The 22798-nt window shown below is 44.3% G+C and overlaps 1 protein-coding gene across 5 annotated transcripts in view; it reads right to left on the reverse strand.

Moving 5' to 3' along the window:
- The window catches only part of ACAP3 (ArfGAP with coiled-coil, ankyrin repeat and PH domains 3), a 235978-nt gene that overhangs the window by 13458 nt on the left and 199722 nt on the right, over positions 1-22798 (reverse strand). For 2 of the 5 annotated variants that reach the window (XM_083163363.1, XM_083163360.1), the window contains exons 16-24: positions 21755-21824; positions 21569-21663; positions 19354-19562; positions 16375-16473; positions 14330-14431; positions 11336-11428; positions 10768-10988; positions 9623-9732; positions 1904-2014 (exon numbers count right to left, since the gene is read on the reverse strand). In XM_083163363.1, coding sequence (XP_083019489.1) covers positions 1904-2014; positions 9623-9732; positions 10768-10988; positions 11336-11428; positions 14330-14431; positions 16375-16473; positions 19354-19562; positions 21569-21663; positions 21755-21824 — 1110 coding nt within the window. Of the gene's footprint in view, positions 1-1903; positions 2015-9622; positions 9733-10767; positions 10989-11335; positions 11437-14329; positions 14432-16373; positions 16474-19353; positions 19563-21568; positions 21664-21754; positions 21825-22798 lie in introns of all 5 variants that reach the window. The other 3 variants (XM_083163362.1, XM_083163364.1, XM_083163361.1) reach the window with 2 other exon arrangements.

Consider the following 22798-nt stretch of genomic DNA (forward strand, 5'->3'; position numbering starts at 1 on the left):
AAATTAGTTCCTACTACCATCCTAACAAGCTTGTTACTGTAATGACCTATTAGTTGTTAAGGTCTAGAATTTAATTTAATGGTATTAAAGTACACTGCATGTGCATGTGAATACTTGTACATTACACCCATAAGTGTTTGTTAAATAAGACAACTGGGATTTCCAACCAACGCGTTTCGACAATCTGTGTGTTTCACAAAGACACTCAGATTGTCGAAACGCGTTGGTGTTGTACCTGCAGCTATCGAGCCAACCAAGTACTCTCCACATTGAATACCTACATCTCCTACCTCTGTGATTTTGGATTGTTTACACTGTGCGGTCAAAACCAATTGAATACCTTGCACGTGTAATTACGTCATGAATACAAGTAAGCTTCTATGAAATCCATTTTTTGCATATTTGTGAAATCACTAAGGTGAATAGAATTTAAAAGACTTATTTATGGGAATAGAAGACATGTTTAATGTAAGCTTAAAGTAAGGACCGTCTTATCAACCCACTTCATCTGGTGACTCATAAAAGTTACAGATCCACACCCATATCTAGAAGGTATACCTTTAACTTTATAAAAAAAAAATATATATATTTTACATACAATCCCTCTTTTTGTCTTTTCCCCCATTCTATATTACGACGAGGGAAACATTGGAAGAAGAAGAAAACGTCACCCCGTCGGACAAAGTTTAAACCGAGTATCACGATAAGAACTGTTTTCTATATGCGATGTAGTTTTTTTTGTTTGGAGCGCAATGGGGTTTTACACCTACCAAAATGCTTGCAGTGTGTTTATATTTGTGTGAGGTGACACAAATTGGTGTTGAACCTAATTGCAGCTTGGGGCGCAGAGCGCTCATTTCACCCCCCCCCCCCCTTCCATATTTATGAATAAATATGAATTTATGGGGCCTCCATATTTATGAATCTGCAGTTGTGTCCTGTATGGTCAATTGTCTGTGCTCTTAGTCAGCCCTACCAAACCTTCATCTTACACTTATATCTTCACTTGTCGATGTTGTTTGGTTAGACCAGGGGTGGGCAAACTACGGCCCGTGGGCCGGATGCAGCCCGCTGGCTGATCCGGACTGGCCCGCTGCCCTCAAGCCTCACCCGATGGTGCGCTGCATGATTTCCCCTTCAGCCACCTCCTGAGCAACGGCGCTGTGCAGTCTGGAGTGTGTGTATGTAGTGTTGTTGTGACGTGCGGGGGGCTCAGGCTAGGCACTCCTCTATGTGTAAACCGTGGTCAGCCTATGCATAGCAGGCTCGTCCCGGGGCAATGCGCAAAAGGCTCCCACGGATGGTGGGGCTGCAGTGCAGTCAGCACCATTACATCCATGGTGTTTTAAATAGATTCAGCTCCAGTGAGCCGCAGGTGCGTTAAATAACTGAGGGGGGCGTGTGTGGAATTACTATGTGTGTGGAATTACTATGTGTGTGGAACTACTAAGTGTGTGGAATTACTAAGGGGGAGCTGGTGTTTGGAACTACTAAGGGTGGAGGGCAGGCAGGTGTTTGGAATATGTAAGGAGGGGCAGTGTGTGGAATCACTGTGGGGCAGTATCATTGGTTCTGCCTTCCGACACCGTTCAGATTTTTCATGTGGCCCCCTATAGAAATGAATTGCCCACTGCAGGGTTAGACAATGCTCCACATGTTCACCACCCTGCTGTCATAACATAGCAAATGTGCTTTAATTAACTCTATTTCCAAACGATTACACATTTTGGAAAAGCAAAAGGGTCAGCAAAATGGAGTTACTGTCCCCATAAGTGAAACGTGATATAATAAAAGTGTTTTAGATCAAACAGATGATCTGTGCCCAGTGTCAAACCTCCCCTCCAGGGTGCACATAACAAATACAAAAGAAACGGGCAACCGGACAAAACGTAATAGAACTCACAAAGTGACAATATCTGCGTTAGCTGCCTGTACAGAAATACTGAGGGGATCCTGTCCATCTTCATCCACTGCGTGTTGGTTCGCTCCTCGCTTTAAGAATAAACAGACCTGACTGAATAGAAAGACGAAGTGCATTAGAGCCAAGCAGACATATAAATCTATCATACCAGTTATAGCTCTAGAATAACGGCACTCCATGTGTTGTAGCATAGGCACCGAAACCGTGGGTGCTCCGGGACCCGAGCACCCATGGAAAGTGATGAGCACCCACGGGCCACAGCCAGAGCTCACCCGGCGGGTCCCTGCAGTGGATGGGAACTAGTACCGCTGCTAGTTCCCATCTTCCGAAGGGACCCTGCTGCTGACAGCCCATCAGCTGCTGGGTCCCCGTTGCGGCGCTGCCAGGATCACCGCCTGCCTCCGTCCAGGACTGGGGGGGGGGAGGTCTCGGGAGCCCATTGCAGGGCCACACCCCTTCCCTGAAGGACACGCCCCCTTAAGCACCCACTGGCAAAAACGTAAATCGGCACCCCTGTGTTTTAGTACAATGATCCTAGAAACATGCTGAGGGTATGCAATGTAGTACATTTTTAGCAATCTCGGGGGATCTGGCGCTCTGAGATGGGCTGTTTGGCATAACTGCAGCGATGATGTATGAGGACACGTATATACCTGTAGCCAATCAGAATGAACATAACAGCTCAAAGTGTATCAGGAAAGGAGTGTTCTGACAATGTAGGAGGAAGTGACAGAGGGGTAGATTTATTATAGCGGCGCCTATCGCGCCGCTATAACAGTTCCTGCTTCGCCTCATTAGCGAGGCGAAGCAGGAGGGGACACGACAAGATCTATTAAGATCTTGCCGCTGGAGTGGGGGAGCGCTAACTACCCCCTCTGGCGATGTCCCTCCTGGAGACAGCGCATCAGTTAATACTGATGCGCCGTCTCCTTCCCCCCCGGCCGGCTTACTGCGCATGCGCGGGATCTCGCTAGTCTCGCGAGATCCCAGCGCAGCTCAGCGCCAGCAGCAGGGACAGCGCTGTCCCTGCTGTTAGGTATAGGGCATCTCCGCCTGCAGCTGGCGAAGTCGACAGCTGCAGGCGGCGGAACGGTTAGCGATGCTGACCGTTCATAAATCTGGCAGGAGGCAGGGGCGCAGTGCAAAATATCGCCCCTGCGCTATGCCTCCTGCCCCACACCGCCGGCGTTAGAGTAAACGATCGGCGGGTGTGATAGATCAGGGGAAGCGCTATCCCCTGCTATAACGCACGGGGATAGCGCAGATTCCCCTGATCGCCGAGTAATAAGTCTACCCCCTAGCCACTTGTGTTATTCTGATAGTGAGGACAAGGCTTGATGTGACATAGTCAAAGAAAAAGGGTTGACTACTGCGCTATGGGAGGGTGGTAGGTGGGAGGGGTAGGTTGCTGCTGGGTGTCTGGGGTAGAGCTACACAAATACCCAAGAGAATATACAGTAGTTAAGAGAAAATAGGCACTCCTGCGCAGACCTTTACCACACAATAATACAAATGAAAACTTCAGACAGTCTGTGTATATAATAAATAAGATGCTTTTATTTATAAAATAAATATAAAAAACATATGCTGCTTTTATAGAAAAAAGTTTGGTTTAAACATTGGTGTAAGAAAAAAGGGGTAGAAAAAAAAAAAAAAAGGGGGGGGGAGTGATCTAATACCGGTATACGTTGTTAATGCAATGACAAACAAACATGAAACATAAATAAAAGTCCAGAATGTGGGTAGGCAGTGAAAAGCTTTTTGCACAAAGTTCTGAGGCTTAAATAATGGCTGGGGTTGGTGGAGGAGTTCCACACTATTGCCCGCAGTCTGTATCCTGCAAGGGGGTATAGGTAACGTTTTTACCGTATGTGTCCCTTTAAGAGATGGGGGTGGTGTCTGCCGGCAGATTCGTCCTTCTCCTGTGGCTGCGATGAGGTAAGGCAGTGGTGCAGGAGGTCTCTGGAGATCAACGCGTTTCACCCGTCGAGCGGGCTTCGTCAGGATTTGCAGAGTGACTGGTAACCATCTCCGTCTCTTCTTATGCTGGGCTGGCGTGACGCGGGTGCCGTACGCGTCATTTCCGCCCGGATACAGCTTCCGCCCTTACTCCTGTAGTGAGCTCCGTGTACGTGAGCTCCGTGGCGTGACGCGGGTGCCGCTTGCGTCATTTCCGCCCGGATGCAGCTTCTGCCCTCACTCCTGTATTGAGCTTTGTGTACGTCCGCCCTTATGGGTTTCAGCTTCATCTTGTAACTTCCGCCCTCTTTGGATATAACGTTCGTTTGCATATGCGGTTTGGGTGGTAGGTTTTACAGACTACATATAACTGCTAAAACATATAAGACAAGTGACAGTAGATAAAAAAATGCTAATGATGGGTTGCAGCTACGTTTTTATAAAAAGGAGAGAGAAAGTTCATATTTGTGCTGTGGTTAGCGCCATCTTGTGGGTAAAAAATATATATATACACACAGTTCAGTCTGAAGTATTTCATTAACAGTTTTTTTGAAAAGAAGGGGGGGGGGAGGTGGATGTTGTTATAAATACATAAAACCCTAAAACAAAACTAGTTTAAATGAGTGGATACAGGGTATGGGGGTTCTATATGGATTTATAGTATTAGGTATATGATATAATAAGTATAAAAATCAAAAGACTTCCAGTGTATTGCAACAATATAAGACAAAATAAAATAACGTATACAAATTATATATATATGTATAAAAATATATAGAGTAGAAAAAATGGGCAATGATAATAGTATACATAAGAATAATGGAATAAAAAGGGTGGAGGCTATGGAACAGGAGGGGGGGGGTTATGGAACAGGAGGGGGGGGGGGGGGAGGGGGGGGTACAGTGTTAAGTTCTAGTGGGTACTGATGGAAAAGTTGTGACTTACACAGGGTACGTTTTAACAAAGAACCATATATAATATAAAAAAGATTTAATATATATACACACACATTTTTATAGGGAAAGGGGTTTATACGTTAATACATATTTATAAAAGAGGGGAGGAATAAGGGGGAGGAGGTTTGGATGAGGCGGTAGTGGGTATAATGTTCAGAAAGTTCCACATGGGTAGAGGGGTGCAATTTCAGCTGCCCATGGTTTGGCATCCGTTCTGTGGGTGAACTGGGTGAGGGCAGGGTGTATTTTGTTAGTCTTTGAGAAATGCTGCGATCTCGAAATCGATGTTCAACCCATTTGGTGCGAGGGTACCCATTTTGTAAATCATTTTTGTTTCCTCTTTGGATAGCATAGTCTCGTAGTTGCCTCCTCTCCATGAGGTCTGTACTTTTTTCAGACCTATGAAGGTCAGGTCTTTGGGGTTGGCATTATGCTTCTCCGTGAAATGTACTGGTATGCTGTGGTTCTCTTTTTTATTGCTGATGTTGCACAGGTGTTCTTGGATCCTAGTATGTAGTTTTCTTTTGGTTTTTCCGACATATTGCAGTCCGCATGGGCACTGGAGAAGGTAGAGGACGCCACTGGTATTGCAGCTTATCCTCTCCTTGATGGTGTGCGTGAAGTCATTGGTGGCAGAGTGGACTTTCTTGATCAGGCTGGTGTTTGTAAATCTGGTCTTCCTGCATGCTGTGCACATGCCACATCTTGTGAAGCCGGATCCTAGATTGGTGGTCTTTTCTTGTGTTTTGATGTGGCTTTTAATCAGAGTGGTTTTGAGTGTGGGGGCCCTTCTGAAGATCACTCGTGGTCTGTTGGATATAACATCTTTAAGGTCACTGTCTGTTTGTAGTATGTGCCAGTGTCGCCGTAGACTCTTCTCTATCTGCAGACTTTGGGTGGAGAAATCTGTCAGGAAAAGGACTTCTTTTTTGAAGCCATCTTCTTTTTTCTCCCGTGGTTCCAGTAGTGTCTGGCGTTCAATCTTCTCTATCTTTTTTCTTTCTTCTTCTAATTTCGGTTTATCGTAGTGTTTTTCTACGAAATTTCCCATCATCTCTTTTGATTGAGTTTCGTAGTCAGATAGTTTAGAACAATTGCGTCGGATTCTTCTAAACTGGCCTCCAGGAATATTTTTCACCCAAGTTCTGTGGTGGTTGCTTCTAGAGTTGAGGTAGCTGTTGCAATCTGTGGGTTTTGAAAAGGTTTTTGTTTCAATTCCGTCCCCTTCAGTGAAAATATTCAGGTCTAGAAAGTTAATGTTCTCCTTGCTGATGGTGCTCGTGAATTCGAGGTTTAGGTCATTCTTGTTTATGTATTCAATGAACCTGGTTAGGTCTTCCTGGCTTCCCTTCCATACTATAATCACGTCGTCGATGTAGCGTGCCCATAACGCTATTTTCTCGGAGAATTCTGTGTTGGTCCAGATATATTCATTTTCCCATTGTGCTAGGAACAGGTTAGCGTAAGATGGGGCGAAGTTCGTCCCCATAGCGGTCCCTCGTTGTTGCAGGTAGTAGTTGTCCCCAAACCAGAAGTAGTTGTGGGTTAGTATAAACATCATGGAGTCTACAATGAATGTGATTTGTTTTTCATTCAGTTCAGAGTCTTCTTCTAGTCTTTTTTTCACATTGTCACACCCTTGATGGTGGTTGATGCAGGTGTAACACCAAAGTTCAAAAGACTAGAAGAAGACTCTGAACTGAATGAAAAACAAATCACATTCATTGTAGACTCCATGATGTTTATACTAACCCACAACTACTTCTGGTTTGGGGACAACTACTACCTGCAACAACGAGGGACCGCTATGGGGACGAACTTCGCCCCATCTTACGCTAACCTGTTCCTAGCACAATGGGAAAATGAATATATCTGGACCAACACAGAATTCTCCGAGAAAATAGCGTTATGGGCACGCTACATCGACGACGTGATTATAGTATGGAAGGGAAGCCAGGAAGACCTAACCAGGTTCATTGAATACATAAACAAGAATGACCTAAACCTCGAATTCACGAGCACCATCAGCAAGGAGAACATTAACTTTCTAGACCTGAATATTTTCACTGAAGGGGACGGAATTGAAACAAAAACCTTTTCAAAACCCACAGATTGCAACAGCTACCTCAACTCTAGAAGCAACCACCACAGAACTTGGGTGAAAAATATTCCTGGAGGCCAGTTTAGAAGAATCCGACGCAATTGTTCTAAACTATCTGACTACGAAACTCAATCAAAAGAGATGATGGGAAATTTCGTAGAAAAACACTACGATAAACCGAAATTAGAAGAAGAAAGAAAAAAGATAGAGAAGATTGAACGCCAGACACTACTGGAACCACGGGAGAAAAAAGAAGATGGCTTCAAAAAAGAAGTCCTTTTCCTGACAGATTTCTCCACCCAAAGTCTGCAGATAGAGAAGAGTCTACGGCGACACTGGCACATACTACAAACAGACAGTGACCTTAAAGATGTTATATCCAACAGACCACGAGTGATCTTCAGAAGGGCCCCCACACTCAAAACCACTCTGATTAAAAGCCACATCAAAACACAAGAAAAGACCACCAATCTAGGATCCGGCTTCACAAGATGTGGCATGTGCACAGCATGCAGGAAGACCAGATTTACAAACACCAGCCTGATCAAGAAAGTCCACTCTGCCACCAATGACTTCACGCACACCATCAAGGAGAGGATAAGCTGCAATACCAGTGGCGTCCTCTACCTTCTCCAGTGCCCATGCGGACTGCAATATGTCGGAAAAACCAAAAGAAAACTACATACTAGGATCCAAGAACACCTGTGCAACATCAGCAATAAAAAAGAGAACCACAGCATACCAGTACATTTCACGGAGAAGCATAATGCCAACCCCAAAGACCTGACCTTCATAGGTCTGAAAAAAGTACAGACCTCATGGAGAGGAGGCAACTACGAGACTATGCTATCCAAAGAGGAAACAAAAATGATTTACAAAATGGGTACCCTCGCACCAAATGGGTTGAACATCGATTTCGAGATCGCAGCATTTCTCAAAGACTAACAAAATACACCCTGCCCTCACCCAGTTCACCCACAGAACGGATGCCAAACCATGGGCAGCTGAAATTGCACCCCTCTACCCATGTGGAACTTTCTGAACATTATACCCACTACCGCCTCATCCAAACCTCCTCCCCCTTATTCCTCCCCTCTTTTATAAATATGTATTAACGTATAAACCCCTTTCCCTATAAAAATGTGTGTGTATATATATTAAATCTTTTTTATATTATATATGGTTCTTTGTTAAAACGTACCCTGTGTAAGTCACAACTTTTCCATCAGTACCCACTAGAACTTAACACTGTACCCCCCCCTCCTGTTCCATAGCCTCCACCCTTTTTATTCCATTATTCTTATGTATACTATTATCATTGCCCATTTTTTCTACTCTATATATTTTTATACATATATATATAATTTTTATACGTTATTTTATTTTGTCTTATATTGTTGCAATACACTGGAAGTCTTTTGATTTTTATACTTATTATATCATATACCTAATACTATAAATCCATATAGAACCCCCATACCCTGTATCCACTCATTTAAACTAGTTTTGTTTTAGGGTTTTATGTATTTATAACAACATCCACCCCCCCCCCCCCTTCTTTTAAAAAAACTGTTAATGAAATACTTCAGACTGAACTGTGTGTATATATATATTTTTTACCCACAAGATGGCGCTAACCACAGCACAAATATGAACTTTCTCTCTCCTTTTTATAAAAACGTAGCTGCAACCCATCATTAGCATTTTTTTATCTACTGTCACTTGTCTTATATGTTTTAGCAGTTATATGTAGTCTGTAAAACCTACCACCCAAACCGCATATGCAAACGAACGTTATATCCAAAGAGGGCGGAAGTTACAAGATGAAGCTGAAACCCATAAGGGCGGACGTACACAAAGCTCAATACAGGAGTGAGGGCAGAAGCTGCATCCGGGCGGAAATGACGCAAGCGGCACCCGCGTCACGCCACGGAGCTCACGTACACGGAGCTCACTACAGGAGTAAGGGCGGAAGCTGTATCCGGGCGGAAATGACGCGTACGGCACCCGCGTCACGCCAGCCCAGCATAAGAAGAGACGGAGATGGTTACCAGTCACTCTGCAAATCCTGACGAAGCCCGCTCGACGGGTGAAACGCGTTGATCTCCAGAGACCTCCTGCACCACTGCCTTACCTCATCGCAGCCACAGGAGAAGGACGAGTCTGCCGGCAGACACCACCCCCATCTCTTAAAGGGACACATACGGTAAAAACGTTACCTATACCCCCTTGCAGGATACAGACTGCGGGCAATAGTGTGGAACTCCTCCACCAACCCCAGCCATTATTTAAGCCTCAGAACTTTGTGCAAAAAGCTTTTCACTGCCTACCCACATTCTGGACTTTTATTTATGTTTCATGTTTGTTTGTCATTGCATTAACAACGTATACCGGTATTAGATCACTCCCCCCCCTTTTTTTTTTTTTTTTTTTTTTTTTTTTTCTACCCCTTTTTTCTTACACCAATGTTTAAACCAAACTTTTTTCTATAAAAGCAGCATATGTTTTTTATATTTATTTTATAAATAAAAGCATCTTATTTATTATATACACAGACTGTCTGAAGTTTTCATTTGTATTATTGTGTGGTAAAGGTCTGCGCAGGAGTGCCTATTTTCTCTTAACTTGATGTGACATAGACCGCACCACTCCTCAATGGTCACATGTTCTCTATACTGTACTTACCCAGTGTGTCCCAGATATGTTGCATGATGTATAGGCGCCCGTCCCCTCATGTCAGTCTGGTTCACATCAGCCCCGTTCTGTAGCAGGAACTCACAGGCTATTAATGAACCCTAAAGAAAAGGCAATGATATGATCAACACCATAGAAAATCTTCCTTTGCAGGCGTCCAGCTTCCATGACGTTCAGCAACAGTCACTGGTAAACATGAAACGAGCTCACTTAGTATATTTGTAAGGGAAGTCTATCCCCTGTCTCCGCCTATGACTGATCCATCTTTCTTATGTAAATTGATCATGCATAAAATGGGTGTACACACTGGGAGATTTTAACAGGAGGTTTTGACTAGATAGTGGGGGCGACAGCTTTGCATAGCACAAAATATGCAAAGCTGTCCGCAAAGCCGCTCATCTGCTGGTAATACAAGCATACAAGCAGATGAGCGGCTTCCCGGTGATGATGCGGGAGCGCGCAGCAGCGCTCACCGCCGGGCCATACACACTGGGCGGCTTTGAGCTGAAAGCCGCTCAAACTTGGTGTTTTCAAAATTGCCCAGTGTGTATGGGCCTTTAGTCAATATTGTCTACCAGAGATTGCTTAGCATAGATAGACTGTGCAGGCAAGGCAATTTTGACTAGATCATAGACTATCATTACCCAGACAAAATTGCTAAGTCAAAATCTCCAGCGCATCTAGCCAAAATTGCTTAGGCAAAATTGTCCATTAGCCAATATCTCACCGTGTGTACAGCCCATTAATTTGTGCAAGGTGACATTTTATCAAATCTTCTTTCTTCGTCTTTTCTTTTTTTTTATGTGGCGTTACAGATTTCTACTATTTCGGTATTTAATCCGCACCGGCGGAAATAGCGGCACTCCCCTGTTCAATGTTGCCATTACCGACATCATTATAGGCACTCCCGTGGTCGTGGGTTCACTAGCTCACCGCCGGTTTCAAAATCTACGGCCATTTTCCATGATCCACAGACTGTCCGACACTCAACAGCCGGAACATTGAATTCCAATGTCGAGTTACTGTCGGATCACACGAAAACGGGCCGAGATTCCGACAGTTAGGACGTTACATTATTGACTGTAATGACTGCAGTGCTAACATAGACAACAATCAAATTTGCTATGGATTCTCACCCCTATGACAGCCTGGATCAGTGGTGTTTTGCTTTCATCCTCATCATTCACCCAGTTCACATTGGCCCCATTGGCAAGTGCTTCTGCCATGATAGGCAGGTTCCTGGCACGAGATGCCTTGTACATCAGCAATCCAGGGTGAAGTTCCCGAAGGTCCTCCGGGTCTGAAGGCTCCAGCTCCGTCTCCACTTCACCACTAGACTCTTCTGAAATCTCACACTCTGAACCAAGATGGAAACAGGGAAGTTCCTTTGTTACAGAAGTCATTAATATTTGCTCTTGGTGTTAAAGGGGATTGTTCAATATTTAAAAAATACAGCTATTATTTCCAAGTACTAACATAGTTTTACACGAAGTGTCCACCCAATATTATTGCATGTAACCACTTATTGAATAAAAAACACTGTTTCTGATTGGAGGAGGCCGATTTATTCCATTCACAGCTTCTGTCAGATCAACTGCAGATAGGCATAGTTAGGAAGGATTCTGGGAAGATTCATTCTGACAGAAGTCTTTGGGGGCAATAATCAGGATGTCTGATGTCCCTACTGACCAGACATGTACCCACCTTCCTCTGTAACACTGTCCACCACAGAGCCAAACACTAAGACATCATTGCTGCCATCGGTGCTGCCTCCCAGACCACTGTCACTGCTCAGACCTGCAGGGCCAACAAGAAAAAATACCAATAACTTGTTAAAATAGAGCAAACTGTAGACAATTCTAGGTGTGTGGAGGGATTGGGAGAACAGTTCATCTCTGCATTAAATCATTTAGGAGGCACAGAAACAAGTGCAAGCACAAAGAGGGACAGAGGGGCATAAGTGATTGTAGTGAAAGAAAGAAAGAAAGGAAGAGAGAGATGGAGAAATTAGAGAGAAGGACAGAGAGAGAGGAAGAGAGAGGTGGAGAATGGTGAGAGAGAGAGAGAGAAATGAGAGGGGGAGACAGAGGGGAAGAGAGAGAGAGAGGGAGAGAGAAAGGAGAGAGGGGTGGAGAATGGTGAGAGGTAGAAAGGGAGAGAAAGAGAGAGGGAGAGAAAGAGAGAGGGAGAGAGAAATGAGAGCGAAATGAGAGGGAGAAAGAGAGAGATGGGGGAGAGAGAGAAATGAGAGAGGGAGAGAGAGAGAGAAATGAGAGAGGGAGAGAGAAAGAGAAATGAGAGAGGGAGAGTGAAAGTAGAGAGGGAGAGTGAGAGAGAGAGAAATGAGAGAGGGGGGAAGAGAGAAATGAGAGAGAGAGAAATGAGAGAGAGAGAGACAGAGAAATGAGAGAGAGAGAGAGAGAGAGAGAGAGGTGGGTGGGAGAAGAGGGACAAAGAGGGAGAGAGAGAGGGAGAGGGGGGAGTGGGAACAGAGAAAGAGAGAAGGATAAATGAGAGGGAGAGAGAGATGGAGAAATGACAGGGGGTGGGGGGGGGGGGCAGGGATTTAAAGGGGAAAGACCAACAGAGAAAGAGATGGAAAAATGAGAGAGAGAGAGAGAGAGAGAGAGAGAGAGAGGGGGGGGGGGGGAGAGAAATGAGAGCGGGAGAGAGAATTTAGAGAAATGAGAGAGGGTGAGAGAAGAGGGACAAACAAAGAGGGAGCGAGAGAGGGAAAGGGGGGAGTGGGGACAGAGAAAGAGAGAGAGATGAAGAGAGGTAAAAAAAATAAAGAGAGAGAGAAGGAAGGGAGGAAGAGAAAGAGGAGAGTAGTGAGAAAGACAGTGGGGTGAAGGGGAGGCAGAGAGAGGGGGGGAGATAACATGTACAGAGGATACAGAGGATAATGGTTGAGCCCTGTGATTTCCTTTCTGCATTAAATAATTGAAGTGTCACAGAGACCACAAAGGGTTTGTTTAGATAAAGAGATGTACAGTATGATAGAATGAGGAGAGAGAGAATGACAAAGAGGTTGACAAGAGAAAAAGAGAGGGAGGAGAGAGCGAAGGGGGGTGATGACAAGGGAGAGAGACATATAGAGGATAATGGTTGAGCCCTGCAATTTCATCTCTGCACCAAATAACTAAGGAGGCACAGAAACCAATGCAAGCATAACAGGTTTGTGTAGTGAAAGAGGGGAATTAGGGAATGTGGAGAGAAAGAGAGGGAGAGACAGAGAGACACACAAACACAGACACCCAGAGAGAGGGTGGGTGAGTGGGGAGGGAGAAAAATAGGGGAAGAGGGAGAGGAGGGGAGCGGGAACTAATATGGAGAAGATAATGGGTGATCCCTGTGATTTCATCTCTACCTCCACCTCCCATAAACTGAGCTTATATTAATGTATAATATATTATTACAATTGATAGATACAAGACATCTGTGACCACACTGACAACAAAAGTGTGTTAATTACAAGTCACAGGATTATTTTACATAAACTATTCAATTGCTATAGGTACAAAATAAACATTGCTCCAGAATGATCCCTATTGCAATGTCAATACACGTCTATCCTTAGTGACTTGGCTTCATATCGGAAGTAATAAATGACTTGACATAGTCTGAGTTTATCAGATATGATATTATTGATGATGTGTAATGTACTAGATCAGTGGTAGCCAACCCTGGTCCTCAAGTACCCCCAACAGTGCATGTTTTCCAGGTCTCCACACAGAATCACAAGTGAAATAATCAACTCCACCTGTGGATCTTTTAAAATGTGCCTGAATAATCGCTACTTGTTTCCTAGCACGGCGCCCCAGATTTTCAGTCGTATGGCCACTTATGCATTGTATCGCATCGCATGCCAAATAGCTGCATGCGATGCGTTGCAATTTAAGCACCCTATACGATTTTAAATTGTATAAGCACCCTAATGGGTGCTTACAATGTTAAATGCACCCCCACGCCACCCCCACTATCAACGCCAACCCGAAGCGTGGCGAGCATAGCGAGCCTGCGAGGGGCTCGACCTTTTCATACCCCCACTATCCATGTCGGTGTGGAGTTGATTTTACATAGTGTGGCGAGCGCAGCGAGCCACCGAGCCCGAAGGCTCACGGGGCTCGCTGCGCTTGCCACGCTTCGGGCTCAGTGGCTCGCCACACTATATAAAATCAACTCCACGCTGATGTGGATGGTGGGGGTATGAAAAGGTCGGAGGACGCATAACACCGCTGCGCTCGCCACGCTTCGGGTTGGCGTTAGTGGGGGTGGTGTGGGGGTGCATTTAACATTGTAAGCACCCATTACGGTGCTTATACAATTTAAAACGGTATACCATTGTATATGGCATATAATGGCATACAATGCGATGGTATACGATTTAAAATGGTATAACATCGGGTACCATCGCAACGATGCGATGGGCGCCGTGCTAGGAAACAAGTACAGAATAATCTGTGCACCTGCCGGGTGACCTGGAAAACGTACACTGTTGGGGGTACTTGAGGACCAGGGTTGGGAACCACTGCACTAGATAATGTATTCCTCACTCCCTCAACAAGGTGCAAAATGGCCGACTATAGCGCATTCGGCCATATTGGACCCCCCCCCTGGAACCCTCACGTGTGACCCTCATGCTATTTGTCCGCTGGTGTATGTAAATGTAGGACTTTCTCTTGCCGCCGACCTTACCTCCATCCGGGAGGAACGGCATAGCGCTCCCACCGGGCTCAGCGCCACTGCCAGTCCACGGTGCAGCTGGCAGGGGGTGCTGCGCAGGAAGCTGGTTGGCACCTAAGAGGAAGGTGAGGGCATAATCAATTCAATAATACAATATTGTTTCTATAAATAAGTCAATAGTATGACGATGGAACTGTTAATGAAGTTGCCGATGAAGTGAAATATTTGGTATAACGCATACTGACCACACAACAGAATAAACAGTTCATATAATATGATACACATACTGTAATAAGGGATACGGTCATTGGGTCGACAAGAATTGGGTCGACATGCATTGGGTCAACATGTAGAAAGGTCGACATGGGTCTAGGTCGACATGTCATTAGGTCGGGCAAGGTCGACAGTCAACATGGGGTTTTTCACTGTTTTCTGAGCCGACATGGGGTATACTAGAGCGTGGTGGGAGAATAAAATAGTGTGCAGAGTGCAGCAAGGCATTGTGCCCGAAGCATGGCGAGGGGACGCGGAGCTGTTTCAGTGTCCATGTCGACATTCGGGTTAAAAAAAACTGTGAAAAACCCCATGTTGACCTTTTGACTGTCGACCTTGCCCATGTCGACATAATGCTTAAGTCGACCTAATGGCATGTCGACCTAACCCCATGTCGACCTAACTGCTGTAGACTTAATGATCCATACCCCATAAATGGATCAGGTAAGCAGGCCTATATAGGCATTCAAATTATTTATAATAGATAGATTTTAAGATACAACGATCATAACCGGTCGAATATATGTTCTCTATTGGCAATTGTCCAATCTCTACAGAAGAAAAAAAACTTTTTTTGTTGATAGTTCAGTAAAGGCAATAATATCTTTACCGGCATTGTATTACTCTCTTGTGATCAAAATCACCAATATAGATTATGGGGCCTATAATCGGTTCTGAGTTTTCCAGAGATATGGTACGCCTGCCGATCTTGGATGTTATTTAAAGCGGCAATCTATTACAAGGTAAAACTGAGCTTTAAAAAACCTCCGATACGGTCTGGCATCCCGCACCTCCGACAAACTTGTACCCTATTACATATACCCCTGTAAGCCAAATGTAGTAAGTCCTGTTTTTGCAAAAGTGGTCATTTTTGGTGAATGAGAGAGTTAATTATGCGGCTTTAAATCCAGCTGCAAATTGACAAGCTGCTGTCATTATTTACGACATTTTGCCTTTTTTGTATGACCTCGTCATCCTTCAGCCACTACTTTCACTGTAAGCCATCTCAGAAATTGGGGTACATTGCTTAGCAGACGACTATAGTTACATACAGTATGCCACCATACATCAGGTAAAGGATGTCCTAGAAAATAGTATTCGAGGGAACAAATGTATAAATTAAATAAGGGGAAATTTAAATGTTTATTTAACAGAGCTTTAAGGTCATATTTTAGTCAAAATGCCTTTCTATCACAGGCCACAAGGGGGAGGCAAGCTCTACGCCAAGTCCATGGCAGAGCCCATTACAGGCTAAAGAGTTAGTGACAAATAGATTGGTACAAACTACCTGATACCAATAGTAGCTATACAGACACGTTTGGTACTAGGTCTGGAGCAATGCTCAGGAAGCAGCTATAGCAATTGAATTGATGATACAGCTACAAAATAATAATTTGGTTTTATAGATTATATTGAGGTAAGACTAGTAATATGTGTGGTGTACAATTCTCTCCTATGGCAACGAATGGACGTTACGCAGACTTAGGGGGGTAGTCAATCTCCCGCCGTTTGTCCCGATGGGGGAAATAGCAGCGGGGCCCTATTCAATGCGGTCTTTGCCGACAGCATTGAACAGGGGTCTCGGCAGAGGGTCACGGCTGTCGGGCCAACCGACTGTCATAACAGGGAATTGAATATCCCCCTAAAACGAAAACAAAGAAATCATAGTTTTACCACATCCATCTTATACTCCACTACATGGCAAAATATTAATTTGGGAAATTTCACCCCTCGCATATTCTTGTTAGGTTGAAACAGGATGAAGAACCGTGTTGGATACTTACTGCGTGGCCCAGCGCCTGTGTCAAAGTAAGAAAAGAGGGAGTCCAACTCGTCCGGGCAGAACAGGGAATCTCGGCGGAATTTGCGCTCAAATTTGGCCGCTGGGAAGAGAGATGAGAACACAGATCATTGTACACCTGCACATGACAGCACAATATAAATGTATCTTATACAGTCATCGAACGCCTTTATTTCACTATCTGTAAATAACGTTTTGGGGAGGGGTTGTATTTTAGTTTGTCTGACTGAAAAAATCCCTTATCAAAAATGCTGGTGGTCCCGAAGCATTTCGGATAAGGGATACTTAACCTGTATTCTAAGGGGGAATTCAGTTAGCCACGGTCACTTTATCGGAGCAGTCAAACATATGCATTTCCACACACAAACCACCTGTAATTAGCTAGCGGCCCCCGGTCAACTAAAGCGCCCAAAACATTTTGTGTGATCATTTTGTGTCCTGTTCCGGGTTTTTATTTTTATTTCCTCCCACTGAATAACTAAGAAAAAGAAATTCATATGCAATGAATTGCAACAATGGAAACAGAAAGGTGTTGCATTAATTAAAGAAGTGTTTGATCCCAGAGGAGTTCTTCAATTTACTGCTCTCCACAACAAAGACAATAAAAGCAGTGTTATAAGGATCTCCAAGCCACTCACTATGCTCGTTCTCTTCAATCCTTCAATTCAATTCTTGTATTACACCCATATTAAACTAAAGGGTAAATGTATGAAGTAGTGATACGATTGGATGAGAGAGCCAGTGGAGAAGTTGCCCAAGAGGTCCACATTAAACTATTAATAAGGTTTACATGGACCCAAGCTCATAGAAGTTAAGCACTCAATTGCCATATTTTTCATCATTTTTGGGTCTCTCCTACAATTGGAAAGTTTTGGGGTAAAGTCATGAACTTTATCAAGTCATTTTTTTGTAACCTACATCTTTATAGTGGCTGTTGTCCTTATTATGTGCATACTGCCTTTGCTGACTAGCCAAGAACGTCTTGTTTTTATACAACTGGACCCCTGCCTCCCCCCTTCTCTGGGTGCGGTTACATCCATTTTGCTTCAGACTTAATATGACTGACAAGAAGTTTTTCCTGTGTTAGAGGTTGAAGTTGCATCCATCTAGAAGAAGAAGATTACATCCTGTCTGCCTGGTCATGATTGCCTACCTTATCTATCAATTACATTGCAATGCTACCTTTTTTTTTTTTAATCCCCATGTTATGTCCCCATGTCCTGGTTTAGACATTTCTATCTACTTTGACTTTATGGGATTACTTCTTGGTTTTATTTGTGGTACTATAAGACTATCATTGACATTGGGACTAATGTTTTGTTTCCCAGATGGTTTTCTTTACCACTGAACAGGGAATAAAGTGAGCCGGAACAGGGCAGAACTGCGTTCTATCAGTTCCATATTGGAGGTGAAACAGTTCCACCTCTGTCCGGTCACCTTGCCCCGCTGTGTCTGCCTGCGGCCTGCTTTGCTATAAAGGAGACAGCCAAGCAGAGCGGTGGAAACCCGGCTGTCTCTCTTAGAGCTGACAGTGACTCCGTGACCATGACTCCGAGGCGAGGCTGCCGCTGCCTGATTGGCTATGGACCGTGAGCCTGGCCTGGCGTGTCATTTTAAATAGCCATGCCGTGGAGTCGTGGATGGATGGACCTGCTCTAAGAGAGACAGCTGGGTTTCCGCCGCTCTGCCTGGCTGTCTCCTTTACCACCGAGTGAGTGCAGTGCACACACTTCTCCCTTGGCACTGTACATGTAACGTTACCCCTGGCAACATGCATTTAACCCTGGCACTATGCATTAAGCCCTGGCACGGAGCGTCACCCCTGGTGCTGTGCATTTAACCCCTGGCACCAAGCATGTTACAACTGGCATCAAGCAAGAAAACCCTAGCAATGAGCATGTAGGCAAGCTGCACTTTTGTGGCATAATATGTAAGGGGCATTTTTGCGGCGCGCACGGTCCCATTTTTTTGGGTGTTGGGTAGTTTTGCACTGTGGAACACAATCTGCATTAAGGGTGGCATTATGTGGCCCACATTATTCTTTTCATGGGTATGTGAGACAGGTCATAAATTTAGAGCTTGCAGGGGGGCGCAGAACACCCCAGCACCCACGCTGGCTGGGACATATGATGGAGGGGAGAGGTGGGGGGGGGGGGGGGGGAGGGAGTTCCACCACCTCACCAGGACCGCTTTAAGCACTGCCACTGCATATATATGTCTGTATCTTATTATTTATCACTGTACAACCACTGAATGTCCTTTTCACATCTGTCTGTAATCATTTTACCTACTTCTTTAACAAAACAAACAGGTCTTTAATTGAAAAAAAAAAATTCTCGTTGGTCAACAACACAAAATAATTTCCCATTCAATTCTAGTAAAATGGAGACTTTATCTGACATCACTGTGGGAGACAGTCAAACGGCATTGTCTCATGCTGCACAACCGGCCTGATTACACATCTTTATTGGACTTGTAAACCATAAAACTTTATGTTATCTTACCTCAGAACAATGTTCTTTATATGTTTACACTGACTATATGTATACTGGAAGTGAAGGATAAGTGAGAGGACTTAAAGGACTGGTTACATCTGCTGAAAGCCAGTGGTCTAACAATAGATAAAATGCTGCTTTATCTCATTAACCTTTCTTTTAAGATAGATTCCCTTTCATGTTTGATCATTAAAAAGATTCCAGCTCGGTGCTTTATTTTAGAGGGACTTGTCAGATGCTCTACATCACTTTATGTTACATTGGGGGGCAGCTGTATTAAGTCTGGTAAAATGACAAAGTGGAAGGTGAAAACGCACCAGCCAATCAGCTGTGTTTGAAATCTGACAGGAGTTGATTGGCTGCTGCGTCATCACTTTACCAGTCTTAATACATTTGCCCCAATGTTCGTTATTGTAAGAATAGGCAATACGCCCTTGTCCTGAGGAGTGGTGAATAGACGGTTGTACCGGAGGAGAGCATGGCTGGAGATGTGTTCCCGCCATCGTGTCTGTACTTCCTCCGCGCAGACGGTGCTCTGACGGAACTATGGTTTCGCTGACACTTCTTCACGCTCCATCGTTGAGATTTTCTATCATTTTCTACCTCTACGCTGCCCAACCTCTTCAGGAACTTCTTCTCCACGTACTTCGCTTTTATCCAGATCTCCTTGTTGTGTCTAAATAAACACTCGGGTTTAATGGACTATAATATTACACTACTTTCTAGAACATAGACGTAATCTTACTCATTAATAAAGCATTAATGACTGGGCTTATGAATATAATTATACATGTCATGTACACCAACCATATACACAAGTGATGGAGCTACAGTACGAGTCTATGGGGGTGACAGATCTGCTAGTGAGGAAGATGAAGCATATGGAGATCACCACAAAGGGCCCTTGTGAGGGGCCCAAAGGTTCTGAGGGGCTCAAGGAATGTTAGCATGGCTGCAGCAGTGCAGCACCTAAAAATGGTTTATAAAAGGCGCTAACTAGCCAGAAACCCACCCCAATTCTTGGAAGCGAACTTACTTGGACACCACTCCGTTAACCCCTCTGGGCCTGGTCACTATCTGGCTACCAGTAGTAATGAGTTTTGCTACACCACAGAATGCACAAAACTGCACCCTGATCTTATCTTCCTTTTTTTATTGCATAGTGAAGATTAAATATTATTATTTTTGTAATAATAAAAAAACACATTTGTAGTGTTCATTCTAGCACCCGCCATCTTTGAAAACCCACGCAGTTCCTCTTCCCTGCCTGGGGTGTCGCTGTCTGCTGTAGTGCTTCTAGCACAGTGTGGTCTGAAAATCAGCACTGATATGCAAACCAGACCTGTGCTAGAAACACCACAGCAGACAGCGACACCCCAGGCAGGGAACAGGAACTGCATGGGTTTTCAAAGATGGCGGGTGCTAGAATGAACACTACATTCGGCATGCAATGTAATAAAAATCCACAAGTCACAGAGGGCAGGGTTGGGGGGGGGGGGGGGGGCAGAGATACCAGTGTACTGAGCCACGAAATTTCTGTTGCCAGCCCTGCTTATGTAATGTGGTGGAAGCCAGGGAGCAGAAAGCACATAAAGCCTAATTGTTATTAAGATACTGTTCTCTCTTGTAAGATTATTAAAGTAAAAGGGCTTGGGAGGTGTGGAAAACACTTCATGTTAATCAATGTAGTGACAGTAATGCTGTTGGAAAATCAAAACAAATGGTGCATTTTTAAAATCATGCAGCCTGGTCTTTTGAAGACATTATTGTTTTGGTTGGTTGTAGGAAATGTGGGTGTAAGTACACCATTAAACAACTTTGTATATATTCTATATATATTATTTAGCATCTAAATCTTATTTTTTCCATACACAGAGAATGAAGAGACACAAACCATTGCATCATTATGAGTTGTTCCCACTCCACATGAAGTTATACTGTATATATAAAACATGTCTGCTATTTTACCTACAGTATATAAAGTGGCAATAGCATTGGATACAAAACATTTCATTATTTTTGCAATTTATACTTTTATAAATACTGCAGTTAAAACTGCCAAAAGGCAGTAGCTTTAAAAGCCTAATGGTTTGTAAATATACAGTAGCTTTAAAAACCAACTTTGTTTATTAGAACGGTGTCAATTATTATTTACTGGTAAGATTAATGATGGAGGCTGAATTAAAGCATTGGTGCATACTTGCTTACCCTCCCAGAAAGTCCCCCTCCCGGCCCCCCCGGAAAGTTGGGCAAAGCTCCCGCATTCCCCCCAGAGCCGGGGAAATAGGTGCCGTAAATCGCGGGTCCGGAGGAGGGGGCGGGAGTAAAATGTTGCCTTGTCCCCGCACCCCCGACCTGCACATTTTGATGTCCTCTCTGGGCTTCTCCGGAGAGGGACATTGAAAAGTCAGCAAGTATGCATTGTGTGTAATGGAGCAATGTGCCCAGTACTTTTTGTACTAGATCGCATCGCAGCTACTACAAAAAGCAACACGATGTGCGATGTGATGTGCACGAGAGCGCGCATCACACAGGGAAAATGTTCAGGCCCTCAAAACATTGTAGATCATCTCAAAATAAAAAGCATCAACTATAGGACAATCTTAGATCTGTCTTCAGGCCTCATTTAGACAAACGTATTGGCAATGTACAAAGCTATCGGAGAAATCCCGTAATACTTACCGAGGACATCCTGCTGTTGGCTTCTTCAGGCCTAGCTGCTCACACCTTGCCTCGTAAATCTGGTTTATTGTACTGTTTCCCAATTCACACATCAACTATTGGATAACAAGAGAAAACCATGTCATATGTTTAATCTTCTGGATGGATTTAACCACTCAAGAATATGAATACTAGGATCTCACTCACCTTAAGCAACTCTGGTTCCCAGGAATCTAGTGTGAGGGATCGCACTTTAGAACAGTGCACACCGAGACTTCTATAAACACAAGGAGAATGTGTCACAGTTAAAGCACTATTTATAAGTACCGATTATTTTATTATGTTTATTAGTAAAACTTATTTGTACAGAAAATGCCGTACTTCCTCCTCACTGAGTGCAGGCAGCCATGTTGTGGGCTGAAGCATTTTTCATGAGAATGAAGACTTTAGTCATAGAGACTACAACGCACGTTACATGGCAATGGTTGGATGAAATCTGGGGCGGATGACTTAAAGTGATATAAGGGTGTGTACACATGGGGCGACATATCGCCAGCATTCATATTGCTCAGTGGGGGGGAGGGGGAGAGACCCGAAGGCAGGAGGGGGGGGAGCAGCGTCACGGGGGGAGAGAGACCCGAAGGGAGGAGTAAAGGAGCTCAGCGACCATATTGCCAGCGATTTCAGACAATATCGCCTCCGTGTGTACACACCTTAAGTAGTGTTCATTCTAGCACCTGCCATCTTTGAAAGCCCATGCAGTTCCTCCCTCCTGTCTGGGGTGTCGCGGTCGGCTGTAGTGCTTCTAGAACAGTGTGGTCTGTATATCAGCACTGGTATGCAAACCAGACCTGTGCTAGAAACACCACAGCAGACAGCGACACCCCAGGCAGGGAACAGGAACTGCATTGGTTTTCAAAGATAGCGGGTGCTAGAATGAACACTAAGAAGCCCTATATGGCTAGTGAGTTTATAGACTGTACCATGAACATAAATTCAGTCCACAACATGGCTACATGCAAGTTATTGTCCACTTGGGGGTGTGTGTGTGTGTGTGTGTGTGTGTGTGTATGTGTGTGTATTTATTAGTGGGATAAATGCTTCTACCTATGTAAGAAACCCTCTGTCCATTAACTGCCTGTGCAAGCTGCTTCCTACGATTTATTCTCCATGCAAACAAAGGAGAAGCCTATGTAACAAGGACATTTGAATACCGACTAAAAGTAACAAAATAAAACGATTTTTTCCTTT

Source organism: Crinia signifera, chromosome 19, assembly GCF_055691185.1.
Source record: "Crinia signifera chromosome 19, ASM5569118v1, whole genome shotgun sequence".
Lineage (NCBI taxonomy): Eukaryota > Metazoa > Chordata > Amphibia > Anura > Myobatrachidae > Crinia > Crinia signifera.